The sequence below is a fragment of the Peromyscus maniculatus genome, chromosome 4 (assembly GCF_049852395.1).
Source record: "Peromyscus maniculatus bairdii isolate BWxNUB_F1_BW_parent chromosome 4, HU_Pman_BW_mat_3.1, whole genome shotgun sequence".
NCBI lineage: Eukaryota > Metazoa > Chordata > Mammalia > Rodentia > Cricetidae > Peromyscus > Peromyscus maniculatus.
The window spans coordinates 10,499,958-10,526,901 of NC_134855.1; the positions used below are offsets into that span (position 1 = coordinate 10,499,958).

General features: G+C 51.3%; 1 protein-coding gene across 2 annotated transcripts; it reads right to left on the bottom strand.

Annotated features, from left to right (window-relative positions):
* Positions 1–12,164: 12,164 nt before the first annotated feature.
* Slc27a4 (solute carrier family 27 member 4) lies at positions 12,165–26,180 on the bottom strand. Of its 2 annotated transcripts, none has more exons than XM_006983380.4 (13): positions 25,870–26,180; positions 24,271–24,437; positions 22,283–22,677; positions 20,663–20,821; positions 19,012–19,081; positions 18,816–18,907; positions 17,937–18,046; positions 17,405–17,614; positions 17,107–17,233; positions 16,346–16,483; positions 16,019–16,183; positions 15,801–15,947; positions 12,165–13,030 (listed from the first exon to the last, which is right to left on the bottom strand). In XM_006983380.4, the coding sequence occupies exons 2-13, from the start codon at positions 24,429–24,431 to the stop codon at positions 12,873–12,875; spliced, it is 1,932 nt and encodes a 643-aa protein (XP_006983442.2). In that variant the 5' UTR covers positions 24,432–24,437; positions 25,870–26,180; the 3' UTR covers positions 12,165–12,872. The 2 variants fall into 2 exon arrangements, with proteins under 2 accessions (XP_006983442.2, XP_076425193.1); XM_076569078.1 differs by lacking the exon at positions 25,870–26,180 and adding an exon at positions 24,558–24,574.
* Positions 26,181–26,944: the final 764 nt, after the last annotated feature.

Here is a 26,944-nt window from a genome sequence, read left to right on the forward strand (position 1 = left end):
TAGCTTTGCGCCTTTCCTGGATCTCTCTCTGTAGATCAGGCTGGCCTCAAACTCACAAAGATCCACCTGCCTCTGCCTCCCAAGTGCTGGGATTAAAGGCGTGCACCACTACCGCCCGACAAAAAAATATACGGTGGAGAATGATGATTGAGGAAGACACTCAATGTCCGTCTCTAGCATCCACATACATGCAAAAACAAAACAAACAAACAAACAAAAAACCAAAAAGACAAAAGGAAAAATGTCGTTTGGGGATGTAGCCCAATGGTGCTGTGCTTGACTACACAGGCCCTAGGATCAGTCGGTAGTACCAGGTGGATGTGTGAGGACAGCATAAGAACACAGGAAGAAACTGGAGAGCAGGGAGGTTAGCTCAAGATGAAGCTAAAAACGTAGGCAAGGGACTGGGCAGTGGTGGTGTCCACCTTTGATCCCAGCATTCTGGAGGCAGAGGCTGGCAGATCTGAGTTCTTGGTCTACAGAGTGAGTCCCAGGACAGCCAAGACTACACAGAGAAACACAAACAAAAAAGTAGGCTGGAGCCAAGCCATGTCCTATCAACTAGGTAAGCATTCGGGGTCAAAGAGAAATGGGAGTGTAAGGGTGCGTTTCATTAGCCAGCCCCTTTTCCCTACAGGGAGGCTGCTGAAGGCTTGAGGAGGGGATGGGACTGTTTAGATTATTTGGGGAGGTAGGGCTATGGTGGAGTTGGCAGAATACCGGCCTAGCATACACAAAGCCCTGGGTTTGGTCTCCAGCAATGCAAACACCAGTGGATATATGGTGTCGCATACTTGTCATTCAAGCACTCAGATGCTGTGTGATATTTCGTTTGTGTTCCGACAAGGCTGGCTGGGAGTCAGAGGTGGGGCTGGCCACTAGCTGATCATAGACATTTGGAGGACTGTCCAGAGAGGAGACAGGAAGTGGTAAGGCGGGATAGATAGGGGATCTCGGCCCATTTGGGTGGATGAATAGTAGAGGTAGGAAGTGTCTGACGGCTGCTCCCTGCTTCTCTGATCTTTCAGGTTCTTACCCTGATATTGACTCCCCATTTGTTTATTGTTAAAGATTAATTAGATTAATGCTTCATCTGGCACCCAACTTTGGGGCATAAATTCACGAAATAGCCGCTTGCCTATGACTTTGCAGCCACCGGCACCTGCTAGAGGGCCACACAAGAGTGTCACATGCTGGAGTCACTCTGCCACTGGCTTTTCCTTTTTTCCCCCAAGCCCTCTGAATGAATCTGGGATTTTCCGGTTGCAGCCTCTTTACAGAAATCTCCACAAGCCCCAAATGGCACAGGCACCTGGACTCCAAATGGCAGCGGGGAGTTAGTCCCTCAGCACAGGTCAGTTCTGCCTTAAGGCAGCTCTGTGTTCTCACTTCCACCTGTCAATGGGTGCTACTTTCACACATTCCCCTGTGTCTGCCTTTCAGATGGCTGGCTCTTTGGTTCCTTTTCCTCGTGGGCTGTGGGCTTCCCCTGGATCCACTCCTCAGGCAGCTGTCCTCAGCCAGGCTGTGCACAGCCTGTGTTCTTCATCCAGACATGCTAGGCAGGAACAACCAGCCTCACACTTCACTGTCAGCAGCAGATTTGGTGAGACAACTTGGGTTTTTTGTTTTGTGTTCTTTCAAGATAGGGATTCTCTGTGTATCTTTGGAGCCTGTCCTGGAACTCACTCTGTAGACCAGGCTAGATTCAAACTCTTATAGATCCTCCTGCCTCTGCCTCCCAAGTGCTGGGATTAATGGCATGAGCCATCACCGCCTGGCCAACTTATAAGACTAGCAAGTGTTTTTCATTTGATCAGATATAACCTGCCAAAAAGGAAATTACCCAAAGTTAGGGTTGGGGCAGAGTTTTGTGTTTGTCTTTCCAGGAGAATGAGGGCATCTAGCTAAGAAATCTGAAGGCGTTTGAACAATTGAGACAGCTGAAGAAAAAGGACGAATCATCCAGAGAAAATGTCCCCCAAAAAGTAAATTGTCCTAATGGTATATCACATTTCCAACAGGATAAAATTTCATAAGTCTTCCCAAATGTTTGTTTCTGCTGTTCTCTACAGACATATAAGGCAAATGGTCTTTTTGTAGTCCCAGTTCAATTAAAAATTAAAGCTGGCTTTGGAGTTGGAACATGGCTCTCTCCTTCTCTAAACCCAAGCATGTTGTTAAAAGAAAATGCAAAATCTCTGTCTCATGTCAGTAGAGCCATCTGATATGGGGCAGAAGAAAAACCAAAATTAAGAGACCATTCCTTTGCCACTAATCTCATAATTTTTGGTTTTATTTTGATTATTATTATTATTTTTCAAGATAGGGTTTCTGATCGATGTAGCTTTATCATGTTCTGTAGACCAGGCTGGCCTCAAACTCACAGAGATCTGCCTGCCTTTGCCTCCCGAGTGCTGGGATTAAAGGCATGTGCCACCACCGCCCAGCTTATTTTGATTCTTTAAAGCCTTTCTTAAGGTATAATTATCTCAAAATTTATAAAATTAATATATATATATATATATACTAATCTTTTTGTAATGATATTAATGGTCATACAGAGTACTAATTATAGAAAAAGGCTTCATTAAGGCCAGTGGTGGTGGCTCATGCCTTTAATCCCAGCACTTGGGAGGCAGAGGCAGGTGGATCTCTGTGAGTTCAAGGCTAGTGTGGTCTACAGAGTGAGTTCTAGGATAGGCTCCAAAGCTACACAGAGAAATCCAGTCTGGAAAAAAAAACAAAAGAAAACAAAGAAAAAGAAAGAAAGAGAGAGAGAGAGAGAGAGAGAGAGAGAGAGAGAGAGAGAGAAAGAGAGAAAGAAAGAGAGAGAGAAAAAAGCTTCATCTAGCTTCCTGTACATGATTTCGGGTTTGAGTCTCTATCAGGTAGCTAGGAACTAAGTTTTTGTAATCTGTATGTACATAAAAAATTATAGTCCTTTAACCTCTTTGGGATATGCTACATATGACATTTAAAATGTTTAAGTTTTCTGTAGTAAACCATGACAATGACAATTCCACCTTGGTTGTGGTAATGCCACTAAGCTGACAAACACCACCCAAAGATCGGCTTTGGACTACAAACTGCTCAAGATAATTTCAATGGTCCAGCCTCACAGACTACTCTAGCCAGGACTTGAGATAAGCCCTGCACTTTCCCATTTCACAGAGTCTGGATAACAAATGATGCAGCTAGCTTTCTCAGGACATGACAATTATCCAATTTTTTTTTCAGAGTCCCCTAAAGATGCTATTGCCCCTAGACATCAGGAAGTAATTTTAACAACATGACACCCACATTCCCAAGAGGTTGGATGGGCAATTTTTGGTTGTTCAGTGGGTTATGGATAATTTTTATCGTTTAGGGAGAGTTGGTTACAAGTTCTTATTGATAATAGTCAGGAACAAAGGCGATTAGATTCACAGATCTTGTTCTGAAAAGAAAAAAGGGAGATATAGAAATTATAGGATAAAGTGTAGATTATTGAATCTACTTTTAACCAAATAAGCAACTACTAGTCTTAAATATTTTACATTAGTATGGATTTTTGTATATTGATACAAATTTGACGTTATTTTTGCTATGCTGTATATATGTTTCTACTCTTGTTTAAGATATTTTTGTATATTGATACAAATTTAAGGTTATTTTTCTTAGAACATATACTACATACATTTCTACTCTTGTTTAAGATATTGTAGCTATACAGCTCATTTAACAATATAATGTAAATTTCTTGTCCTTGAAAGCTATTATTACAGACTATTTGGGATAATAAATGCAGGTTAGTAGTTAGTTACCTATTATATTCGGACTTGTAATCATGTTAGGTATGTTTTCAAAGTCAAATAGATATGTTTTAGATAGACAGATGGTCTTCAAACACTTCAGAGATCTATAAAATATGGCATTTAAGATTTTTTAATAACATAAGTTTCTTTTTTTTTTTTTTTTTTTTTTTTATGACAATGAGACATGTCTGCTCCTGGCAGCGCCAGTCTACTTCAGAGAAGATGATGGGCATCAAAGAAACTCCATATGGAGTTTAAATTCTTTGTGGCAAAAGTTAGCCGCTGGGCAAGAAGGTGCCCTTGCCTCAACTGCTGACAGTATTCTTTCCAAATTGGACGAGCAGGACACAAAACAAAGGACTTCAGAACTTTGCCAAGACAAGGAAGGACAGCCATTCAAAAATCCTACTTCACAGAAATGTCTTCAGATTTTCTAGACCTGTAGGCTGAAGATGGATGCCCCAGTGTTACAGAGGAACCTTGGGTGACTGTCCAGGCAGCCAGCTGTTTCTGTCATTTCTTAGTTTTGGAAGTTGTTTGCTCTGCACTTCCTGTTTACTCAGGTAATATTATATCTTTCTCAGGTCTCTGATGGAGTTGAAGACTAGATAAAGTTTTCCTTATTACCAAATTCAGAAAAGAAACTCACAAAAGAGCTGTAAAGTGTACAGGGCTGAGAGACATGAAAAGATAGCTTTGGGTTGGTCATACAAGTTAGGATAGAAAGTGAATTAAGTATATTAAAGTATAACACTTTGGACCCACCAAGATAGGATAGCTAATGGAGTATTTTCTCTGAATTTGCTAAATGCAAATGGGCTACGCATTGTTAATGTGATTCTTGCCTGAATATATTTGTATATAGTTATTGTACTTATTGTATATAGTTTTACTATGTTATTTAAAACCTTTGCTTTTTATTTAGACAAGAAGGGGGAAATGTGTGATACTTTGATTGCATTCTGACAAGTAAAGCTTGCTTGGAGTCAGACGGTGGAACTAGTCATTAACTGACCATAAGGTTTGGAAGACTGGAGAGAGGAGACAGGAGGTGGTGAGGTGAAGCTAAGAGAGGACCTTGGCCCTTTTGGATGGAGAAACAGTAGACGTAGGAAGCGACTGGCAGCTGCTCCCTGCTTCTCTGATCTTTCAGGTTCTTACCCCAATATTTGACTCTTGATTTTTTATTGTTAAAGATTAATTAGAGTAATGCTTCACTCAGAGGTAGGTTCAGGCAATGCTAAGCCATGCATGAGATACTGCCTAGAAAAAGAAAGGGAAAGAAGGAGAAGTTGCAAGGGCAGAGAGTGGGTACAACAGGACAGGAAATGAATGGGATCGAAGTGCATGATGTGAAAAACGTAAAGAATAAATAAAAAGGAAGTTTAATAATAAAAAAAAAAAAAAAAAAAGAGGGCTGGAGACATAGCTCAGCAGTTGAGAGCACTGGCTGTTCTTCCAGAAGTCCCGAGTTTGATTCTCAGCACCCACATGGCAGCTCACAACTGTCTGTAACTCCAGTTCCATGGTACCCAACACCCTCATACAGATATACATACAGGCAAGACACCAATGCACATAAATTAAAAAAAAGGAAGGAAGGAAGGAAGGAAGAAAGAAAGGAAGGAAGGAAGGAAGGAAGGAAGGAAGGAAGGAAGGAAGGAAGGAAGGAAGAAAAAGAAAAAATCCCTTTTTTAGAGCAACCCACAGACAGGTATGACTCCATACTGAAAATGATGGTACGTAGCCCTGGGGAGACTGAGGTAGGGTATTCTGAAGTCACTTAAAAACTAAGACTTTGTCTCAAAAACTCAAAAAAAAAAAAAAAAAAAAAAAAAAAACTCAGCAAAACAAAAACCAGAATATGGCTAGGCCATAGTGGCACACACCATTAATCCCACCTTTTGGGAGGCAGAGGCAGGCAGATCTCTGTGAATTGGAAGCCAGGGCTATGTAAAGAAACCTTGTTTCAAAAGTAATAATGGGCTGGAGAGATGGTGCAGCCGTTAAGAGCACTGGCTGTTCTTTCAGGGGACCCGGGTTCAATTCCCATCACCCATAGGGTAACTCACAACCATCCAAACTCCCATCCTAGGAGGTCCTATAGCCCTCTTCTGACATCCTTGGGCACCAGGTACACACATGGTACACACGTATGTGTATATGCAGGCAAAATTTTCATATACATAAAATCGAGGAAAACCCCCAGGTGTTGGGGGGAGTTCCAAGGGGGAATCCCAAACCTTGAGTTTTGTTTTTTTTTTCTGACAAGGTCTCTCACTGGGACTCAGGGCTTGCAGATTAGGGTGGGCTGACTGGCAGAGTCCCAGGGATTCCCTGGTCTCCACCTCACCAGCACTGGGGTTACAGCCCTTCTCTCTACTGTTTTTGGTTTTAGATTTATTTGTGTATGAGAGTGTTCGTGTATATTCATGTGGCTACTCACTGAGGCCAGAAGAGGGCATCAGATCCCCTGGAGCTGGAGTTACAGGCTTTTAGGAGCCACCTTACTTGGGTCCTAGAGACCAAACTCTGGTTCCCTGAAAAAGCAGCCAGCACTCAACCACTGGGCCATCTTTCCAGTCCCTAAAATAATTGCTTACTAAACTCCAGCTCTTTCATACTAACTAGTCCTGAAATTACTTTTTGTAATATAAATCAAGGCCAGGGCTGAGCTGAAAAATGAAGAGCAGTGGCTGTTCTTTCAGAGGACCTGGGTTGATTCCGAGCACCTAGATAGTGGCTCACAACAATCTGAAACTCCAGTTTCAGAGGATCGGATGCCCTCCCTCTTTTGGCCTCCAAGGGGACTGTGCACAGACACACACACAGGCCAAACACTCATTCACATAAAATAGTAAGTTCCAAAAAGAAACGACCCAAGTTGGGCATGATGGCACTCAGGAAGCAGAGGCAGGCCTACATAGCCTTATCCTGGTCACACAGTGAGTTCCAGACTAGCCAGAGATATAGAGTGAGACTGTCTCAAAAACAAAAGGCTGAAGAGATGGCTTAGTGGTTAGGGACATTGGCTGCTCTTCCAGAGCACCTGTGTTTAATTCCCAGCAACTACATGGCAGCTCACAACTCCAGTTCCAGGAAATCCAATGCCCTCTCAAGTTCTCAAGATGAACAAAAACGTACTGAAAACAAACAACATTCAGACTGTTAGAGTTGTGCTGGCCTAGCTCAGTTTTGGGTTCCATGCCTAGAACCCACAAACTGGGCACTCATTTGTCATCCCACCAGTCCTGACGGGAGTTCTTTTCAGGCACATGGTGAGACCTGAACAGAAGTCTCAGCGAAGAACTCCTCAGGCTGGCGGCCCTGAGCTTCGTTCGTTTCCTGCGGCCACTTCACGTCCAAACTTACCCCATCGGTTAGAAACGCTTCAGAGAGCGTTTACCGAGCCCTGCCAGGCCCAGGTCCAGCTGCTTTACAGCTAGAAAACACCTCACATAGTCTCTCAGGTACTCCCATTTTTCAGATGACAAAACTGAGTCCCAGAAGGATGTGCCTTTGGGATCCTGCCCCTCACTCAAGGTCTGAGTCTCAACCCAATAACTTTCCCCTCTTATCCCATGCAGTAGAGAGTCTGGGGCCCCAGCCTGCCAGCCAGGGCGTCGGCCTCCATCCTCTCTGAAGCTCCGAGGGAGACAATAGCGGGGTCGCGGGCGGAGGCGAGGGCCCGAGTGCCCCCCGGCCCGCAGCCCTTTGTCTTCCCGCCTGCCCCCTCGCGCGCCCCGGGAGGCTGGGAGGCGCCTCTCGCAGGCTTCCTCCTCCCATTCTTGTGCTAATTGGGTGTCAAGCTGAGATCAGTGAGAAAGAAATCCGCCCTGGCTCGGGTTAAACTGCCGCCAAAGACGAGGGCTGAGCCCAGAATATGATTAGGCCAGGAGGAAGCCGTGGCCCGCCCGGGGGAGGGGTGGCTTTGCTTTCAGGCCCCTTTGAAAGTCACTGGGTCGCCTCCCGCCCTCGCCACAGCCGCCTCTATGGGCCTCTGGAAGGTATTTAACCTTCTTCCTAGGAACTGAAAGCGATAGCCACACTGGCCTGGGCAGCCACTTGCCTGTTCCGAGCGCTGCTGGACCTCCAAGGATGCAGGAGGCTGGCCCCTTCCAGCAGCGCCCGGTGCAACCCGGGTGTGTGTGCGTGTGTGTGTGCGTGTGTGCGTGCGTGTGTGCGTGTGTGTGTGGTGTTTGGAGAGGCTTTACCAGCCCCATCCGTGGGATGAGGATAAAATTGAACCTGTTCAGTGCTTGGTGGCCACTAACAAGTCTATGTGAGAGTGGTTGACCTCTAGGGGAGCTGAAGTGCCATCACGAAGGTTCACTGCTCACACCTTTCAGCACTAACCCCTTTTCTCAACCATGCAGCTCCATTGCCCTTTCTGGCATTATTTATTTATTTATTTATTTAGTCTTTTCAAGACAGGGTTTCTCTGTGTAGCTTTGGCATTATTTATTTATTTATTTATTTAGTCTTTTCAAGACAGGGTTTCTCTGTGTAGCTTTGCACCTTTCCTGGAACTCACTTTGTAGACCAGGTTGGCCTCAAACTCACAGATATCCACCTGCCTCTGCCTCCTGAGTGCTGGAATTAAAGGTGTGCGCACCACCGGCCGGCCTGGTTTTTTATTTGTAAGATTTGTTTTTATTATGTGTATGTTTTTGTGTATGTGCATGTGAGTGCAATGCCTGCAGGGTCCAGAAGAGGGCATCGGATACCCTGGAACTGGAGTTACAGGCAGTTTGAGCCACCGGATGCTGGTGCTGGGAATTGAACTCATCCTCTACAAGAGCAATGATGTATTCTTAATTGATGAGCTGCCTCTCTAGACCATTATATTTCAAATTTATATTTCAACCACTATGAGAGCATCTTCCTCTTACCCTTGAAATATAATCCTACTTAAAAAGAGATTTATTTCTATTTTATGTGTACAAGTGTGTTGCCTGCATGTATGTGTACCATGCATGGGTGCTGAGAACCCAGGGTCCTCTGCAAGAGCAGCAAGTTCTTTTTAGCCACAGAACCATCGTTCCAGTCCCATCCCCCATTTTTTTTTGGGGGGGGAGGGGGTCAATACAGGGTTTCTCTGTGTAACAGCCCAGGCTGTCCTGGAACTCGCTTTTTAGACCACACTGGCCTTGAACTCAGAGATCCGCCTGCCTCTGCCTCCCGAGTGAGTGCTAGGATTGAAGGTGTGGGCCACCACTACCCGGCCCCATCTCCCACTTTTCAGTGTCTCATATGCAGACCTGACTGGCCTGAAACTCACTCTGTAGACCAGGTTGGCTTGAAATCACAGAGATGTACCTGCCTCTGCTTCTAAACGGTGGAATCAAGGTGTGCAGAATTGTGCCCAGCTGGTCTGTTTTTCTGTAGGTCTGGACCTAGTCTGCCTGGAATGCTTCCTTGAAAGGCCTCCTGTTGCCAAGCTGTGGTGGCACAGGCCTCATATTCCCAGCTAAGGATACACTGAGAGAGCACTTCAAAACAAAAGAGGTCAGTGTACCTCTGCCCCGGGCACACCTCATTCACATCTAGCAGCTGCCACTGCTGCCTTCCATGAAGGTGGATCTTGATCCCAGGGTAGCTTTGGAACAGATGTGCTCTGCACCTGTAAAGTACTTGATACATCTGAGGAACTGCCCCATAATCAGTAGCTATTGCTAGTTAGTGTTACAAGCATGTGTTGAGCAACCACAGTGAGTGTGGAGGGCTCACACAGCACGGGCCTGGGATGACCAGATGCAGGTCCCAAAGCGGCCAGGCCCTCTGCGAGGGGTTGGGAGGAGTCTACTGTGGGGGTGGGAAGGAAACAGGCTTTGTCTGGGATGTTTGGTTTGATTACATTATTATCTACTGTGTGTGTGTGTGTGTGTGTGTGTGTGTGTGTGTGTAGGATGGGCAATCTACGGAGTCAATTCTTTCTCCCATGTGGGTACTGCAGATCAAACCAAGGTTGTCAAGCTTGGCAGCAGGCATTTTTACCTGCTGATCCATCTCACCTGTCAGTTTTGTTTGTTTGTTTTTGAGACGGTCTCATTGTGTATCCCCGGCTCTCTCTTTGTAGACCAGGCTGGCCTTGGACTCACAGAGATTCACCTGAGTGCTTGGATTAAAGGCATTCATCACCATGCCCAGCTATTTTTATTTTTGTGTTTTGCCTACATGTATGTATGCATGTGCACTATGTGTATGCATTGTCCAAGGAGGCCCGAAGGTGTGGGATCTCTTGGAACTGGAGCTGGGAACTGAACCCAGGTACACTGTTTTTTGTTTTTGAGATAGAGTTTCACTCTGTAGCCTAGCCTAGCGTGGTGTGGTGTCATGGAGATCTCACCACAGCCTTCTCAGTGGTGGTGTTACAGGAACGGGCCATCATTAGGCCTGTCCTGGAACTCAATTCTGTAGACCAGGCTGGCCTCGAACTCACAGAGATCCACCTGCCTCTGCTTCCTGAGTGCTGGGATTAAAGATGTGTGCCACCACTGTCTAGCCAGCACATTTTCATTTTGTATTTTTGTATATAGGTTTTTTTTTTTCTCCCCTGAAACAGGGTTTCTCTGTGTAGCTTTGTGCCTTTCCTGGAACTCGCTTTGTAGACCAGGCTGGCCTCGAACAGAGATCTACCTGGCTCTGCCTCCCGAGTACTGGGATTAAAGGCGTGCGCCACCACCGCCTGGCATGTATAGGTATTTTATCTGCATGTATGTCTGTGCACTGTATGTGTGCAGCCTGTGGAGGCCAGACGAGGCATCCGAGTTTTCAGGAACTGGAGTCACAGATGCTGGGACTCAAACAGAGTCCTCTGGAAGAGCGGGTAGTGCTCTTAACAGCCATCTCTCCAGCCCCTAGTATGAGATCTTAAATCTGAAAAGGTCCCTTTTTTTTCCGTCAAGTCTAAGACCTTGGAAGCCTAACCAAAAGTCCTCAGAGACCATCCTTGGGATTCAGTGTCACACCAGCTCAATGGTCAGGCGAGAAGCACATCCCCTCCTGCTTCCTTAGCTGAGCACAGTAGGCCAGGCCTGCAAATCTGAGCCCCTTGCTCCCTCTGCTGGCCATCTTCAGCATGACACCCAGCCTTGCTTCACACCTGCCCTTGTCTCTGGCCGCCTCCTATTTGGTTTGCTCAGATGTACCCCAACTCAAAAGCCTTTCCTCCTGAAGGCTGGACTTCTTTCCTATCCTGGCCACCGAGGCTCTGAACTGTCAGCTGCTGGCCCAGGGTGTGGCCCACAGCAGGTTCCACAGGTTTGTGCGGAATGGCAATTTCTGGCTTCCTGCTATGTTCTCAACCATATGGCAGGGTGGTGCAGGAAAAGTGCATGGGCTTGGGCTTGTATTCCAGCCCCCACTACCTGTGTGACATCGGCTCCCGAGGGACTCACACAGCGCTCTAGTTCTGTTCTTGAACAGTCCATTTATAAAACCTCTCTCATGTTTGGCTCCCAGCACCTGCTGCCTGCAATTCCAGCTCCAGGGGCTTCTGAGGTCCACGGCCTCATGTTTGCAGAAGTCTGAGTCATGTGCACATAACCATACATGTAATTAAAAAACAAAAACACTCCTCAGCCAGGCACATGCCTTTCACTGCCGCACTTGGGGGATGGAGGCAGAAGGATCTTGAGTTCAAGGTCATCCTCCAGTCAGGACCAAATAAAACCATCTCCAAATTCTTACAACCAACTCACCTCAGATACAGGAAGGTTCAACAGTGGAGACACAGGCCTAGTGTGGCCCACCCTGGGCGGTTAGGACCCTTTGCATGAACTCGTCGGCTGGTGTACTCTGGACCAAAGTGCTGCTGACTGCCAGTGCTGCCTGGGCAGGTCAGGCAGTCTCAGTCTGGATCCGAGACATCATCCTAAAGGGGCCTGTCAGTCTCAGCCCGGGCGCAGAGGCCTCCTGGCCCAGAAGACAGGGCTTGGACATGAAACTGTCACAGCCTGGGGGGTTGGGGAGGGTAGCAGAGGGTCACTTGGCAGATACCTCAAATAACTGAGAAGATACCCAGCTAATGGGAACAGGGTAAGAGCCTAGGGATAGCTCTGTCCAGGTCAGAACTTTCCCTCAAAGACCCCAAGTATCCCTCTACTTCATTATGGCTCCCCTTAGCTTCTGAATCCTCCCGATTACCCCATTATTTAGGAGACCGAGTCACTTGCCCAAAGCCACATGCTTCCCACAAAGTTAAGCTCACGTTTAACATCCTGTCAGATCTGGCGCAACTGCTCCTAAGGAGCCACGGGGAGGCAGGTCTTTGGGAAGGGGCGGAGTGTGGGGGCTACCGCCTTATCCCAAGCGCTAAGTGAAGGGGCTAGAGGGTGGGGGGTAGGCAAGGAGTCAGACGAAGAGGAGGCGAGGCAGAGTTTATTGGCCTGAGCCTTCCCCTCATGCCTGCTCCACCCAGTCAGGCTAGGGCTGAGGTGGAGAAGGCAACACAGACTCACAGACAGGCAGGAAGGCTGCATCTGAGAGACAGACAGGACTCCCCCACCCCGCCCTCCCCAAGACAAGGACACAGGGAACCTGGCGAAACAAGGAGTGTGGTCACGACTTGGTCAGGGGCCCGTGGCCACATGCTGTCCTCCTTTCCCCAGAGATGCAAGCAGGGAGCTCTGGACCAGGACCCTCTGGGCACCAGGTGGCTGGCCACTGCAGTCTCTGGCTACTTGGCTTCCTGAGTCTGGAGGCTTTTGCCTTGGTCTCATTTGTAAGCTCCCTTCCTTCCTTTTGGAGGGAGCTTGGTGACCCTCTCCCACTCCCTGCCCTGTTGGACTGAAGACATTACCCTAAGGGGTCTGTCCAAAAGCCTGGGGCCCAGAGGCCTCGCCTGGACCAGAAGACAGACAGAGCTTGGACATGAGACTTTCACAGAAAGCCTCGGGAGGGCTGGGGAGGCGGCAGTGAGTCACTTGGCAGTTTGGGGGGGGGGGATCAGCACCTAGGGGCGGAGGTGCGGGCCCTGCTAGCTTTGGTCTGGCACTGCCCAGGACCCTCTGAGGCAGAAGCTGGGGCTCTGAATCCAGCATCCTCTGGCCCTCAGAGGGATGTAGGGAAAAATCACAGCTTCTCCTCGCCTGCCTGGATGCGGGTATAGGCCTCTTGGTCCAGTGCGACATAGCAGCCCTTCCGGGCATCCAGATAGAACAGCGGGTCTCTCACCACAGCTGGGTCAAAGCCCTCCTTCCGCAGCTCTGTCTTCTGGAACTTGAAGGTCCCTAGAGAGTGGGAAAGAAAAGTCAGAAAGTGCAAGACAGGGGCCTGAACTCCTAGAAACCCGATGGCAAGTGCTGAGAAACAGAGCTGGGGAAGCCAAATAGGTATGGGGTGGGGGAGGGGCCTAGTTCTTTACAGTCTACAAGGACTGCTCCACCATCACACAGTGAAGCGCTTTGCAAAGCAGTCTTGGCACAGTGGTGGTCGGGGAGACTGGACACAGGGAGAGCCTTGCTACCCCTGGCTCAATCAGTAGATAGGGAAATTGAGTCCTGAAATAGGGACACCATATGCCCCACATCACTGAATGACAGCAAAGCGGAGGCCAGAATCTGGGTCCCTTTTATTGGGGCACTAACCGGATGGCTCAGTGTCTTGAGGGAGGTGCTCAACTATATTCTAAGATGCACGTTTTCTTTCTTCTTCCTTTTTCTTCTCTCTTTCTTTTTGGATAGGGTCTCCCTACATCGCCCTGGCTGTCTTCCAAACTCAAGAGATCCCCCTGTCTCTGGCTCTCTAGGGCCGGGTTTAAAGATGCGCATCAGGCTGGACGGTGGTGGCACACACCTTTAATCCCAGTACTCAGGAGGCAGAGCCAGAAGGATCTCTGTGAGTTCGAGGCCAGCCTGGTCTACAGAGCGAGATCCAGGACAGGCACCAAAACCACAGAGACTTTGTCTCAAAACCACAGTAACAAAAAAGGTGCGCATCACCATGCCTGGCTTGTTACTTATTTCTGGGTCAAATTCAGAGCTAGTAAGTGGTGGAGTCAGGCTTCGACCCTGTCTATGACAGAACCTGTCCCCGTATCTGCTAGCCTCTGACTGTCTGCTACTGCTCCCACCGAAACTGCACTCTCTTCAGACTCCCTCACCAGCCTTCGAACTTGCTCTGCAGCGATGCTGTGGGATTTCTGACTGAATCTAGGCCTCAGAGGCCACTGCCAGTTCCACCCCATGCTCTTGGGGATGCCTTGAGAGACTAGACAAGCCTTGAGGACCATGAGAAGCTACATGAAAGAGAAAACAACCCCAGGTGAGGCCCCTGGACCAGCACTGCTCGTATGGAAGTTAAATAAGATTTCAGTTCCTCAGTCACACTGGCTCTGTCTCCAGTGCTCAATCCTTCCACAGAACTTGCTGCCACCAGAGTGGACAGACAGGAGAGATGCCAGACAGTCCTATGAGCCCACAAAGTTCTGCTGGATGGGGCTGCAGGAAAGGGCAGCTATGAGACAGGTGTGTGTGACTAAGGCCTCTGCAGCTCTACTAACCACCTTACAGTTGAATCCAAAGCCCAAATTACTAACCCACAGAGCTGCGACCTTTAGAGACCTGCGCATGTAGTTCATTCTGCAGCAAGGCCACCTGGCAGCTTCCCTGCTTATTCTGGACAGAAGTCACACCTTCAAACCTCAGGATGTCCAGTCTCAGCTGTGAGACTGGTACCAGTGTCCCTCCCTGTCACACTGAAGCCTTGGCCCTTCCCACGGTTTCCCGTGCTGCATGGGGGATAGATGTCCGTGACCCGGCAGAGACCTCATCAGCCAGAGACAGCTTGCCATCGAGGCAGGAGGTGACACAAGCCATGGGAGGGGTCAGTACCATGTACTCGAGGGTAAGCAGCCAGGGAGAGAGGCTGAGCAATGGGGAGAACATGGGTGCATCTCGACAGGAGTCTCTGGCACTTCCCTCCTGAGCCATCAACACCAACAGATAGAAGGATGTCACTGTTCTACCTTGTGACGATAGGACCAAAACTCACCCTGAGACAATTCCAACAACCCCTGCCTCATCTTCTTACTCCTCCTGAGACACCTATAGTCCTCTGCCACTGTCCAGCCAGCAGCTGGAGACCTCTGTAGGACATGAGTCTTCCACGTTAGCACTCTGCTCAACACTTTGTTAACTGTTTCCAGGCTATCCAACTCCTGGTCTTCCAGTCTCTACAGGCTTCTGGCCCTGATGGTCTCTCCTATCTTACCCCATGGCACACTACTCTTTTTTTTTAAAGACAGGGTTTCTCTGTGTAGTTTTGGTGGCTGTCCTGGATCTCGCTCTGTAGATCAGGCTGGCCTCGAAGTCAGAGATCCGCCTGGCTCTGCCTCCTGAGTGCTGGGATTAAAGGCATGTACCACCGCCTGGAGACACACTACTCTTAAAGCAACCAGATCTGGGGTTCTCTTTCCCTTTCTATGTATTGGTATACTATTTGGCTATCTGCTTCATGATTATCTTCTTATCACTACTTTTCTGTGGTTCTGGGAACCAAACCTAAGGACTCGTGGATGCTAGACAAGCTCTACCACTGGACTCTGACCCCAGTCTGTTGTACCTTGATGTGAAGTCCATTTTCTTTCTTGCTGCTTGTTTACTGTTGTTGTCGAGACCAGGTCTTGTGTAATGTGTAGCCAAGGCTGGCCTTGAACTCCATCCTCCTTCCCCCATCCCGAAGCATTCGGATTACAGGGCGTGGTACCACACCAAACCCTGTCCATATCTTTGGAATTTTCCCCCTCTGGGTCTAAAAGATTCCAAGAAGCTAAAGTCCAGTCAGACCAGTGTCTTGGAACCGCAGTACAGCAGCCACAGAACAGTGCTCACTCTAAGGGGTGCCGAACCTTCTCTGAAGGCTGAGTTTCCACATTTCCATACAGGCGGTCAGTGTCTCAGCCCTGGGGCAAGGCTGTGTGTCAAGGTCAGAGATCAGCCAGGGAGCTTAGACTACAGAAAGACCCAGCCCTGGAACCCAGGAGCTGGACAAGGGGCGCACCTGTTTTGTGCAGCTCAGGCAGGAAGCGCAGGAAGATGGGGCGGGCGTACAGAGGCAGCTCCTTTTCCAAGGTCTGTGCGAAGCTCTTCAGGTCACAGCTGCTAGTGGGGCTTGCCACAGCAGCCATTCCTGCTCGGCCCTCAGTTCCTGGGAGCAGGAGGACACATGATGAGTGGCAGGCAGTGTCCCGACACACCCACCGTCCTCCCCACACATACCTGGCACCTCCACACCATACACTGCCACATCAGCCATATCCAGCAGGCGGCTGAGTGTGCCTTCCACTTCAGTGGTCGACACATTCTCCCCTTTCCAGCGGAATGTGTCCCCTGTGCGGTCTCGGAAGTATAGGTAGCCCAGCTCATCCATCACTAGCACATCACCTAGGGAGGGGTACGGTGAGCCAGGACGTCATCACTGAAGTCTCAGGGTGTGTTCGATCACAGGGGCTGGGCTTTGGGGAGCCCAGGGATGTGTTCTCTGAGGCAGTGGAAGCTCCCCTTGTCCCTCCCTGTCCCCTCTGGAAGGGGTGGCAGGGGACTCACCAGTGAGGTAGGCTTGGTCCCCTTTCTTGAAGACATCATTAGCAATCTTCTTGTTATTGGCACCCTGGTTGAGGTAACCATCAAAACGGCGCAGGGGGTCCTGCTGGATGATGCGGCCCACTAGCTGGCCTGGTTGGCCTAGGAACGAGCAAGGCAGTCAGATGCGGTCTCTTCTACCTGTCTTTTCCCACAAAGGTACCCTACGTCTTGAGCTGACTTAATGCATGCTGCCCACCACAGAAATGCCCCATTTGAGCTGAGTGGTAGTGGCACATGCCTTTAATCCCAGCACGCAGGAGGCAGAGGTGGCAGATTTCTGGGTTTGAGGCCACCCTAGTCTACAGAGTTAGTTCCAGGACAGTCAGGGCTACACAGAGAAACCCTGCCTCGAAAACAAAACTCAACAAGAAAAGCTCCCAGATGGGAGGTGGCTGAGAGCAGGGAGCCCGTGTGGGCAGTTCTGGTGTGCTGGGCCATCAGTGGTGAGGGTTCAATGAACCATCCAGGAAAGAACAAATAATGCCCACAGGGTCTACCAGCCATCGAACAATCGGACACCACTGACCACGCGTACATGCAGATGGCATGCTGAGCGAAGAAGGTGGCGATGGCAGTGAAAATGAGTCCCGTGCAGCCTCAGGAGAGTCCACTGCTCGCAGCAGGTGTTTGGGTTTTGTGTTTTTAAGTTATCCACACTGGCTGATTACCCTCCAAGACCAAGGCCTCCCTCCTCGGATGCCCAGTTCCCTCATGGGGCCGACCTGGTTGACAGGGAATGCAGACGCCATCGGGTCCCCTGATGAGTTCCATGGTGTCCTCATTGACTCGAACCAACCGGATGGGGTACACGAAGGACAGGATGCGGCTATTGAAGCCACAGGCCCCCACCTGCAAAGGCCGGGACTTGGGCCAGGGCTCCATGGACTCCCCAATAAGATAGATAGACTAGAGGGACCCTGGTATCTACTCTCAGGCTGGGATTGGCTACCCCTCTGCAAACCCAGGGCCTCTTGTGGTCCATCCCCACAGGAGCCTGACTAGCCCCGACCTGGACCTTACCTGGCTGTCAAAGTTGCCCAGGCTACAGTTGCACTCAGTGGCCCCATAGAACTCGGCCACTTGGGGGATGTGGAAACGGTTGGAGAAGTCGGTCCAGATGGACTGCCGAAGGCCATTGCCCAGTGCCATGCGTACCTTGTGCCGGGACTCAGCCTCACGGGGTGGCTGGTTCAGGAGGTAGCGGCAAAGCTCGCCAATGTACTGTACAATCTGGGGTGGGTGTGGTGTGAGACCATGCTCAAGAGGGTGCCCCACGATATCACCTCCCCATCCTTCCAGCCCTCCCCACCAGGAGCTCAACAGTCCCTTCCCTCTCTGGGCCTCGGACTTCCCATCTGAACAAGGAAGATGCCGCCCAAGAAACTGTGGTGAACAGTCTCAGCTGTTCAGATGCCCCAGTGTGTGGGTGCGACGGGGGACGTGGGGGGATGGGGTTGCTCATGGCTGTCCCTTCAGATGCCCCAGTGTGTGGGTGCAGGGGGGGGGAGATGGGGGGATGGGGCTGCTCACGGCTGTCCCTGTTCTCACTCACTGTGCAGTTGTACTTGATACAATCATCCCAGAACCGGGAGGCTGAGAACTTCTTCCGGATCACCACGGTCATGCCGTGGAGTAGGCACTGGCCGACCCCCACGATGTTTCCTGAAGTCAGAGGGGTCTGGAGGTTAAGGAGTTCGAGACCCAACCCCCACAGCCTCCTCTCACTCAGGCTTGCTTTTTTTGAGACAGGGTCTCGGGTAGTCCAGGCAGACCTCAAACTTGCCTCGAACTCCTGACCATCCTGCCTCCACTTCCCGAGTGATGGATTACAGCCAGCTCCCAGGCCTGTCCTACCTCTTCCCAGGCCTTTCCCCCAGTTTCCTCCTCCTACACTAACTGGTCTAAAATGTCTCCACAGTGTCTGTGGAGTCAAGCCCACACGTCTTAGGTTGCCCCAAGTCTGCAGAGCTGCCATTTAAACACACACTCCTGCTCTGTCTTACGCCCGTCTTCTCTAGGAGGTACTCCTGTGTGTGACACTTGTGCTTCCCGCCCCCTTACCTTCGCTAAGTCATCTCTCCCTGTGTCAGGGAGGTCCCCAACACCCCGCCCCCTCCAAACACAAGCCCTCCTTGAAGTATCTTGAGGTCAGAATGACACTCCAGCTGTCTTCCCTTATGTCCCTGTAACCAAACAGCAAAGCTGCACATGTCTGCAAAACCAGCCTCAACACACAGCAGGCACGACGCCCCTTGGGACACTGACTGACACCAGGAGGCTCGTGTCACTATCAGCAGACAAGAAGAACGCGGTGGAGGCAATGGCCTTGCCTGGATCTGAACCCAGATCCATGTTTCTACTGTAAAGGAGTAGAAAAGCAGAGCTCCTAAAGACACAGGCTACTAGAGCTAAGGGGCAGGCCCAGGGTTACCTGCTGAGTGGTAGAGGGGGAGGCAGTCATAGACAATGTCGTCAGGCCGCATGCGGAATCCATAGTACACCAGGGCAGCCATACGGTAATACCTTCAAAGGTACAGGGCCAAGAGCTCAGTGGGCCCCTGCAATGGCAGGAGGAAGCACCCCAGCCCCATGCAGGCCACGTCCACCCTCGGGCACTTGCCCCTTACCTGCTGTGTACCACGATGGCAGCTTTGGGTAGCCCTGTGGTGCCCGACGTGTAGACATAGAAGAGCTTATCTGAAGGGAACAGACGTGCAGATCACTGTGAGGCCAGTAAAGGACAGTGCAGGGAGATGGGGGCGCATGCCCATCGGCACCTCTTCCTACCCTTCTTCCCAAGACCTACTGATGACCTCAAGAGCATCTGCCCCTCCCAGGTCTCCCGCTGAGCCAGGCTGGGATGAACACAGAGCTGGTCCCCTTGAGGTCCCAGCTGAGTGGGACAGTCTGATGAAGACAAGACACTCAACTCCACGCACAGATCTGACGATGAGAGCAAGGACTGATGAAACCTGGCAGTACCACCTGGCTAGGCTCACAGGAGCAAAGGTCACGGTGCCATGTGGGCTTCTGGAAGGAGGGGATGCCTGCCTCGAGGCTTAGCTGCAAGAGGAGTACTAGTTGGGAGTGGTGATGCACAACTTTAATCTAGCACTCTGGAGGCAGAGGCAGGAGGATCTCTGCGAGTCTGAGACGTAGCGAGCTAAAGGACAGTGAAACTACATAGACAGAAACTGTCTCAAAAGCTAAGAAACAAAGGCTGGGCATGGTGGCTTTTAATCCCAGCACTCAAATGTCTGTGAGTTCAAGGTCAACATGGTCTACATACTGAGTTTCAGGATAGCCAGGGCTATGTAGAGAGACCCTGTCGCAAAAACCAGGAAAAAGTAATAAAACAAGGGAGCGGGTATTTTGGCCACTTTGCATCACTGATGTCTACTTTCCTCACCCAAATGGGGGCTGTCACAAGGCTCAGCCCTATCAGAGGTGTGTACACGTGTATGTGCGCATATGTATTTCTTTGGAGGTCAAGAACTCCACTCAAAGGGTGTGTGTGTGTGTGCGCGTGTGCGTGTGCGTGTGTTTCTCTGGGAAACTCCACTGGATGATACTGACAGCAACCACCTCAGTCGGTGTGGCACCTGCGTGTGCCAGCCTTGGGCAGTATGAGGGAGGGGATCAGGGTGAACCAGCCATGCTCCCTGCCCTCAAGCAGCCTCTGAAAGCATCCACACAGGCAATGACAAATCCCCAAGCCTTTCCTCCAACACCCTAGCCTCAGGGGTGACCTTTCACACCAACCCATAAAGTACATTGCTACTACCCCAACTTTATTGCCATGGGAGGGAGGCTCAGAGGGCACGTCACACAGGGAAGTAGGAGAGCCAGAACAGAACTCAGATGGGGCTCAACGGCCCAAAGCTCTGAGCCGCAGGCAATAAAGCAGGCTCTGGGACTTCAGGGAAGAACAAAAACAGCAGCAGCTGAAGGATGGGCAGGCACCGGTATAAAGGAAGCCTCCAGGAAGGCTTCCTGGAGGAGGGGGCAAAGGCATTTAGTGCAGGGCTGGGACCTGGCAGAGCCTACACTCACAAGTTGGAAGGATATGCCAACGCTCTCTCACTTACCCTCCTCTCCACTTCAGCTCCTGGCTAAGACTCAAAGCAAGTTGCAGGGTACACCTAGTCCTACTCATCATTACCACGGGCTGCTCCACAAACCCAGACCGTCACCTTACCAGTAACCCCAGAGAGTCCCTCCTCTTTCCGGTGCTGTCTTGGCTTTTTCTAGAACCCTCCTGGGTGGTGAGAGGCCCACCTGTAAAGCCCTTGTCAGGGTGGCTGGGCAGGTGCTTCGGGGTATCTTCTAGTAGAGGGTCCAGATGCTCTGTGTTGGCGGGCACTGTGCTGGGCTCCCAGGAACCGGAGCAGAAGAGGATGAGGGAGGCGTCCAGGCTAGCGTGGATCTCAGAGACAGCTGAGGAGGAGACAGTGCAGGTCAGCAAGCAGGCCAGACAGTCCCGTGTTCCCAGGACCTTTGTCATGCCATGCTCAAGCATGCTGTCAGGGAAGACTGGCTGCTGTGGAAATGGCTGAAACACATTCACTACTGCCGGGACATGATGCCTTACCATAGCTCCTGTTCTCACAGAGCTACCAACATCAACTCCCCACCTCCCTGCCCTCTGATCCTGCTTTTAAAAAATGTAGCTATGTGGGCTGGAGAGATGGCTCAGAGGTCAAGAGCACTGACAGCTCATCCAGAGGTCCTGAGTTCAATTCCCAGCACCCGCATGGTGGCTCACAACCATCTGTAATGAGATCTGGTGCCCTCTTCTGTCGTTCAGGAATATATGCAGACTGTAGATGTAATAAATAAATCTTAAAAATATAAATCTTTAAAAAAAAATGTAGCTATGTATCTGGCCTGATATTGTGGTGTAATCCAATCCTCCAGCTTCAGCCTCCTAGTGCTGGGATTATTAGTATACACCATCATGCCAGCTACCATCAGCCCATTTTACAGATGAGGAAAGTGAGTGCTAAGGATGGAAGTGATGGCTCTATCTCCCACCAAGCTTTTACTACTCTACTATGGCTCTCTGTGGGGGACTAATCAGAGGACAAGAGGAGGTCCTGGCTCCCATTCCCAGGAACCCTTTCCTCAGGCCTCCTGGAGCTGCACAGACTCCATTCACCCTAGGCGTGAGACGATCCTGGCCCACTGGTTCTGCTTTCTCTAGCTTTCAATTCTTTCTTCAGTGCTAGGAACGGAACCCGGGGCCTCGCTAGGAAAGAGCTGTGTCCTCTGTCTTTCTGGCTTCCCTTTGACTCGCCCAGCCTCACCTCTCCCTGCTTTGTGCCTCCTTCTCCACCTAGAGCACCTTAATACTGTTCCTACCACCCCACGACCACAGCAGAGTGGGCAGAAAGAACAGGGAGGCCATGGTCCAGCCCAAGATCAAATCCCAGTCCTGCTGTGTAACCGTGTGACTCTGGGTGAACGTCCCATTCCCTCTAAATCCGTCTCATCATCAGGAACCAAGACAACAATTGCTCTCTCTTGAGTCAGTGAAGAGCAGGCTGGGCAAGGCACCGTGCTCAGCACATTCAGCAATAAATAAACCTCAGCTCTGAGAGTAGGGACTGGCTTCCTGTTCCCCTTGGAGAGCTGACGCAGAGGAGGCCTAACCTACCTGAGGACCAGCCCGCACTGGCCACTTGGCCGGCACTTCAGAGCAGGAACCGTGTTGAGATTTGTGGTATTGTAAGTACGGAAAATGAGGTTTAGAGAATCTGCTACTGTTCATACAGGCTCACCAGCACCTCTGGCAGGGTCCAGAAGCTCTGATGCCCAGAGACTCAGGTAGCCTCCCACAAGGCCAGAATGGAGCTGTTATCTACATATGGTCCCATGGGTCTCCCACTTAGAGCTCACCTGAGGCCATCTCGCTGCCAAAGATCAGGGCTCGTGCCTTGGAGGTGTCAAGACAGTGTCGCAGGGCATCGCGTCTAAGGTTGGTGTTGATGAGAGCCGCCTCCACGCCCAGCTTGGCCATGCCCAACCACAAACCCACAAACTCATTCCGGTTCTCCATAAAAAGAGCAACTACATCGCCCGAGGCCAGGCCCCGGGCCTGCAAGAAGTTGGCCACACTACTGGAGTAGTCATCCAGCTGGCGGAAGGTCCAGTGAGTGTCTGTGCCCTCGAAAATCAGGGCTGTCTTGTCGGGGTGGCGCCGCACCACTGAGGCAAACAACAAGGGCACTGTCTTCCGCTCCCGAAGGCACCGTCGCACCTTCGTCTTCACCTTCAGGAGCACCAGGCCGCCACTGCGCAGGAGCAAGGAAGCCATGAGTGCTAAGCCAGGCGGGCTCCGGGCGGCCCAGCCCAGGCTGCTGTCCTAAGGTCCCAGGAACCAGCTCTCCAACCCTCTCAGCTCCTCCTGGGCGCTCGCCACTGTCTACACACCCTCACCGAGGCCGCACAGCAGCACCAAGAGATCCTGCAGCTACTCTCCCCTGATGCAGGAGGAGGAAAAAGAAACCCAGGCTCTCACGGAGCCACAGCTGCCCAGGGCTTCAGAGTTCAAATGTAACTGAGCAGACAATCCAAAGTCAAGTCTCTCCGGGGTTCAACTCCAGAGTTCCACTCTCTTGTTTGGTTTTGAGCCAGTATCTCTCTATTATGTAGCCCTGGCTGCCCTCGAACTCGCTGTGATAGCAGGCTGACCTCAAACTCACAAAGACACAGCTGCCTCTACCTCTCAAGTGCTGGGATTAAAGGCGTGCATCACCACGTCCCGCTCGGTTCCACCCTCTCCCTTTATTTTTGGTTTTTGACACAGGGTTTTTCTGTGTAGCTTTGGAGGCTGTCTGGACAGAGCTCTGTTCTTATTCTAAGTCTGCTGTTCTTCCAGAAGCCCTCTAGGGCCCAGGCCCATAGTCTGGACTCCTGATCTGGAGCCTCCCTTGTCCCTCACTGCCACAGGCAATCAGGGATGAGTCTTTCTCCCTGTATGCAGAGACAGGTGTCTGTCATATTTACCCCCTTGTCACGCTGGGCACAGGGAAGGTCCAGTGCTTGGGGTACCACATTCACGTCCCAGCCCCCAACCTCTGGCTTCTAGGTCTGCCAGCATTGGGTCCTCTGGCTGTGCATGGTCCTCCCTCTGCCACAGCCACATGCACAGCACCTTTCAAGCACAGTCCATTCCCTCCAGGAGACCTCCTGGATTCCTGGCCTAAGTTCCTTGCTCGAGACCCTCTCTTCCCCATCCCATGCTCATTTATAGTCAGCCCAGACTGACGGACACTGAGCTGCCTGCTCTAAGCGAGGGCCCTGTTCTGGGTACTAGAACACAGGAGTGAGCGAGACTGCCAGCCTCTGCAGCATGGCACTGCCCGCTTAGGGAGTTACCTCATTCCTTTCTTACCTCCTGACTAGTCTGAGCCTGGCAGATGGAGTCTGCCTTCTTCCTCTCTGGGCCTCAGAGCCAGCCTTGCACCTGGCTTTAGAGCTGGCAGCGATTTCTCCCAGATATCTAACCCAGGGCCTGTGCTAACATCAGTGTTGCCCTGGGCTCTCTCAGGCTGTGCTAACCTGAGGAAAGGTCCTTTTCCATTGGGATCTTCTCACTTGGCTATAAACCCGTGGAGGACCCCTCACAGACACCTCTTCAACAAACCTGCTCGGATGCATGCCCCAGCCCAGCTTCCAAAACCTGCCCCAGGTCAGGGAGTCTCAAGTCTAGGTGATTCCTTGGGAGACTTTGACCTTGGAGTTCAAAGCACCAGGTCTGACTGGCAGGAGAAGGGCATGAAGAAGCTGTTCCTTTGTGACCAGCTGTCTTGTGCTGGCAGGGATAATGGCTGCTAAAGCCCAGCACAGTTAAGACCCCCAGAAGGGCTAGATAGGGTACTCACAAGACATCTCGCCTGATGGTCTTGATGAAGACCCGGACGAAGCGCCAGCCGCCAGACCCCAAGTACAGGAGCAACAGGGAGAATCCCACCTGGGTCCAGGGCAGTTTCAGCACCAGCTTGGAGAACAGGAGTGCCCCCACCAGAGATGCCCCAAGCAGCATTGTGACCTGCAGGTACAAGGTGGTTAGGGACTCAAGTGACTATTTCTTTAGGGGCCTCCACCTCTTGACCCAGCAGCCACTTCAGGATGATCCCACAGGGTCAACCTCTGGGGACTGCTTAGTCACCTCAAAAGGAGTGGCTTAGAATAAGGTTCAAGGCTGTGGTTCGATGCCAAGCCGGAGGGATTGAGGTAAAAAGTTCCAGGTTAGCCGGGCAGTGGTGGCACATGCATTTAATCCCAGCACTTGGAAGACAGAAACAGGCGGATCTCTGTGAGTTTGAGGCCAGCCTGGTCTACAGAGAGAATTCCAGCACAGCCAGGGGAGCTGTTACACAGAGAAACTCTGTCTCAAAAAACAAACAAACAAAAAAACCCAAACAGCTCCAGGGTTAAGAAGCAAGAGGATGGTCTAGCTTCTAGTTCTATCTCTGGCCACCTTGCCAAGTGACCTTGGGCTAGCCCCTTTCCTACTTCAGGCCACAGCACTCTGCTCTATGCACTGGGTTGGGAAAACTTGTTCTTAGAACCTCTCCAGCCCACACAGGACAATCCCCTCCCCTATATTCAAATACCCTAACCAAGATGGCTGGGAGGTGGGCACTGAGTACCTCTGGCTTGACTCCTCTCCCAGGGACTCCAGGAGGTTCTGGAGATGACAACACCCAAAAGGGCAGCTTCCTGGGAAGGGAGCCCTGCACAGTCTCTGCCCACGGACTCAAGCGTTGTGCCTCTACTGGTCCATAGAGGGCGAGCCAGCAAATGGGTTAGAGGCTGGAGGGGCCTGAGAGGTGACAGCCCGAGGATCGGGTGGAAGGAGGTGGCTGCTGGAAAGCACAGTACTCACCTACACCCACACACTCAGCAAGCCACTCGAACGAATCTTTGGGGACTAGGGTTGGGGGGAAGGGGAAAGGCTGTGTGGACGCACTGGGCAGAGATCAAGGCCAGGCACCACTCCTGCTTCTTTATGGACTTGGTCAAGAGGACAGCTAATGGATTGCTTTTCTTAGGGTTTTCCTTTTCTTGGGAAGAGCCGAAGGTCAAAGATATGAAATAGCTTGAATATCTACAAGCTAGGCGGAAGACCATGGCCTGGACCACAGGGAGCCCCTTAGGAGAGAGACTATCTTCTGGAGAAAAGCATTAAGCTAGGGGTGGAAGGCTACTGCAGGATCGCCGAGATCCTTAGCCCTCTGACCTGCCGGAGTCCCTCAGAAAAGAGGCCACCAGCCGGTCTAAGTCCGCTGAGACAGGAGAGAGGACAGGAGGGGCAGCCACGGACCGACCTGCCCCTAGCTAGCCAGGACATCAGAGCGCAGGGCTGGGAGACAGAGAGGGAGGGCGCGCCCCTCAGCCCCGGCCGGTGCCGCCGTCTCCCCCTGCTCGGCCTGGCACGTTCCCCCGCTCAGAAAGCCGCCGTCCCCGCCTTGGCTCACCCGGCTGCGGCTGCGCGGCGCGGCGCCCGGTCAGGATGCGGCCCGGTTGCGGCAGCGGAGTGCGGAGCGCTGGGGGCATCGGCCGCCCCGGGGCGCACACAGCCGAGCCTCAGCACGCCTGGCACTCTCCGCGCCCTCGTAGGGTCTGTACCGGCGCCGCACTCCACCCCCGCCCACCTCCCGCACCCGCACCGGCTGTGCCGGCCCGCAGCACCGCCTTCCGCCCCGTCCCCGCAGAGGGCGAGCCTCTGAGCTCGTGCGGCTCCGCGCAACCCAGACCCAGAGCGCCCGACACCGCCCAGCCCCGCCAGTCCTGCGCGCGCCACTGCCTCCGCTGCCCCGCGGCCCTCTGGGAGTGGTAGGCCGCGCGGCATGCTAGGAATTGTAGTCCGAGTAGCCTTGCTAGGCCAGGCTGCTTTAGGATGCCCTGGTCAGGGAGTGTTTAGATCTGCAGTTTCCTGGACCAGAGGACCCAGGTAGAATATACCTGCCCACATGGCCATTCGAGAATCCGGAGTCAGAGATGAGGCCCAAGAAGAATTTATTACTTTTTCTTTTTAACAGTTGTTTGCTTATTTGTGTGTGTATGGATGCATGCGCCAAAGCCCTTGTGTGGTCGGAGGACAACTTGAGGGAGTTCATTCTGTTCTTACACCACGTGGGCTCCAGAAATCAAATTAGGCATGGCTCCCAGGCATGGGGACAAGCACCTTCCCTGAGCTACCTTGCCAATCCTGTTTATTTTTTGAAACAGGGTCTCCATAGTCACGCTCTCCTGGAACTTGCTACAGTTGATCTAATTCAGCCCTGGGATTACAGGCATGAGCGACTATACTTGTCTTGAAATAGAATTTAACAAATGCTCAACACCGCTCACTGAAAGAAAAGGCTGGATTCTGGCAGAGGTGAGCCTGCACAAACCCAAATTGTGGACTCTGGCAGAATATACAGGACACTGGGCTTGTAGCCCAGCCCAGAGTGGTCATTCACCACAGTTGAGTATGACTGCTCCCTCAGCACTTTTACAGTGTCCAGCACCTTTGCAAGGGTCGTAAAGAATGGAAGAGCCAGACGT

Bases quoted from the DNA above. Each gene is read 5' to 3' on its own strand.
- Slc27a4 (XM_006983380.4), bottom strand. From the start codon at position 24,431: ATGCTGCTTGGGGCATCTCTGGTGGGGGCACTCCTGTTCTCCAAGCTG. The intron at 20,822-22,282 runs GTGAGCTCTAAG...TCTCCTCCTCAG, and splicing joins TGGCAGCGAGATGGCCTCAG to CTGTCTCTGAGATCCACGCT. The intron at 17,234-17,404 runs GTAAGGTCCAGG...CGGCCTTTGCAG, and splicing joins TGGGCAACTTTGACAGCCAG to GTGGGGGCCTGTGGCTTCAA.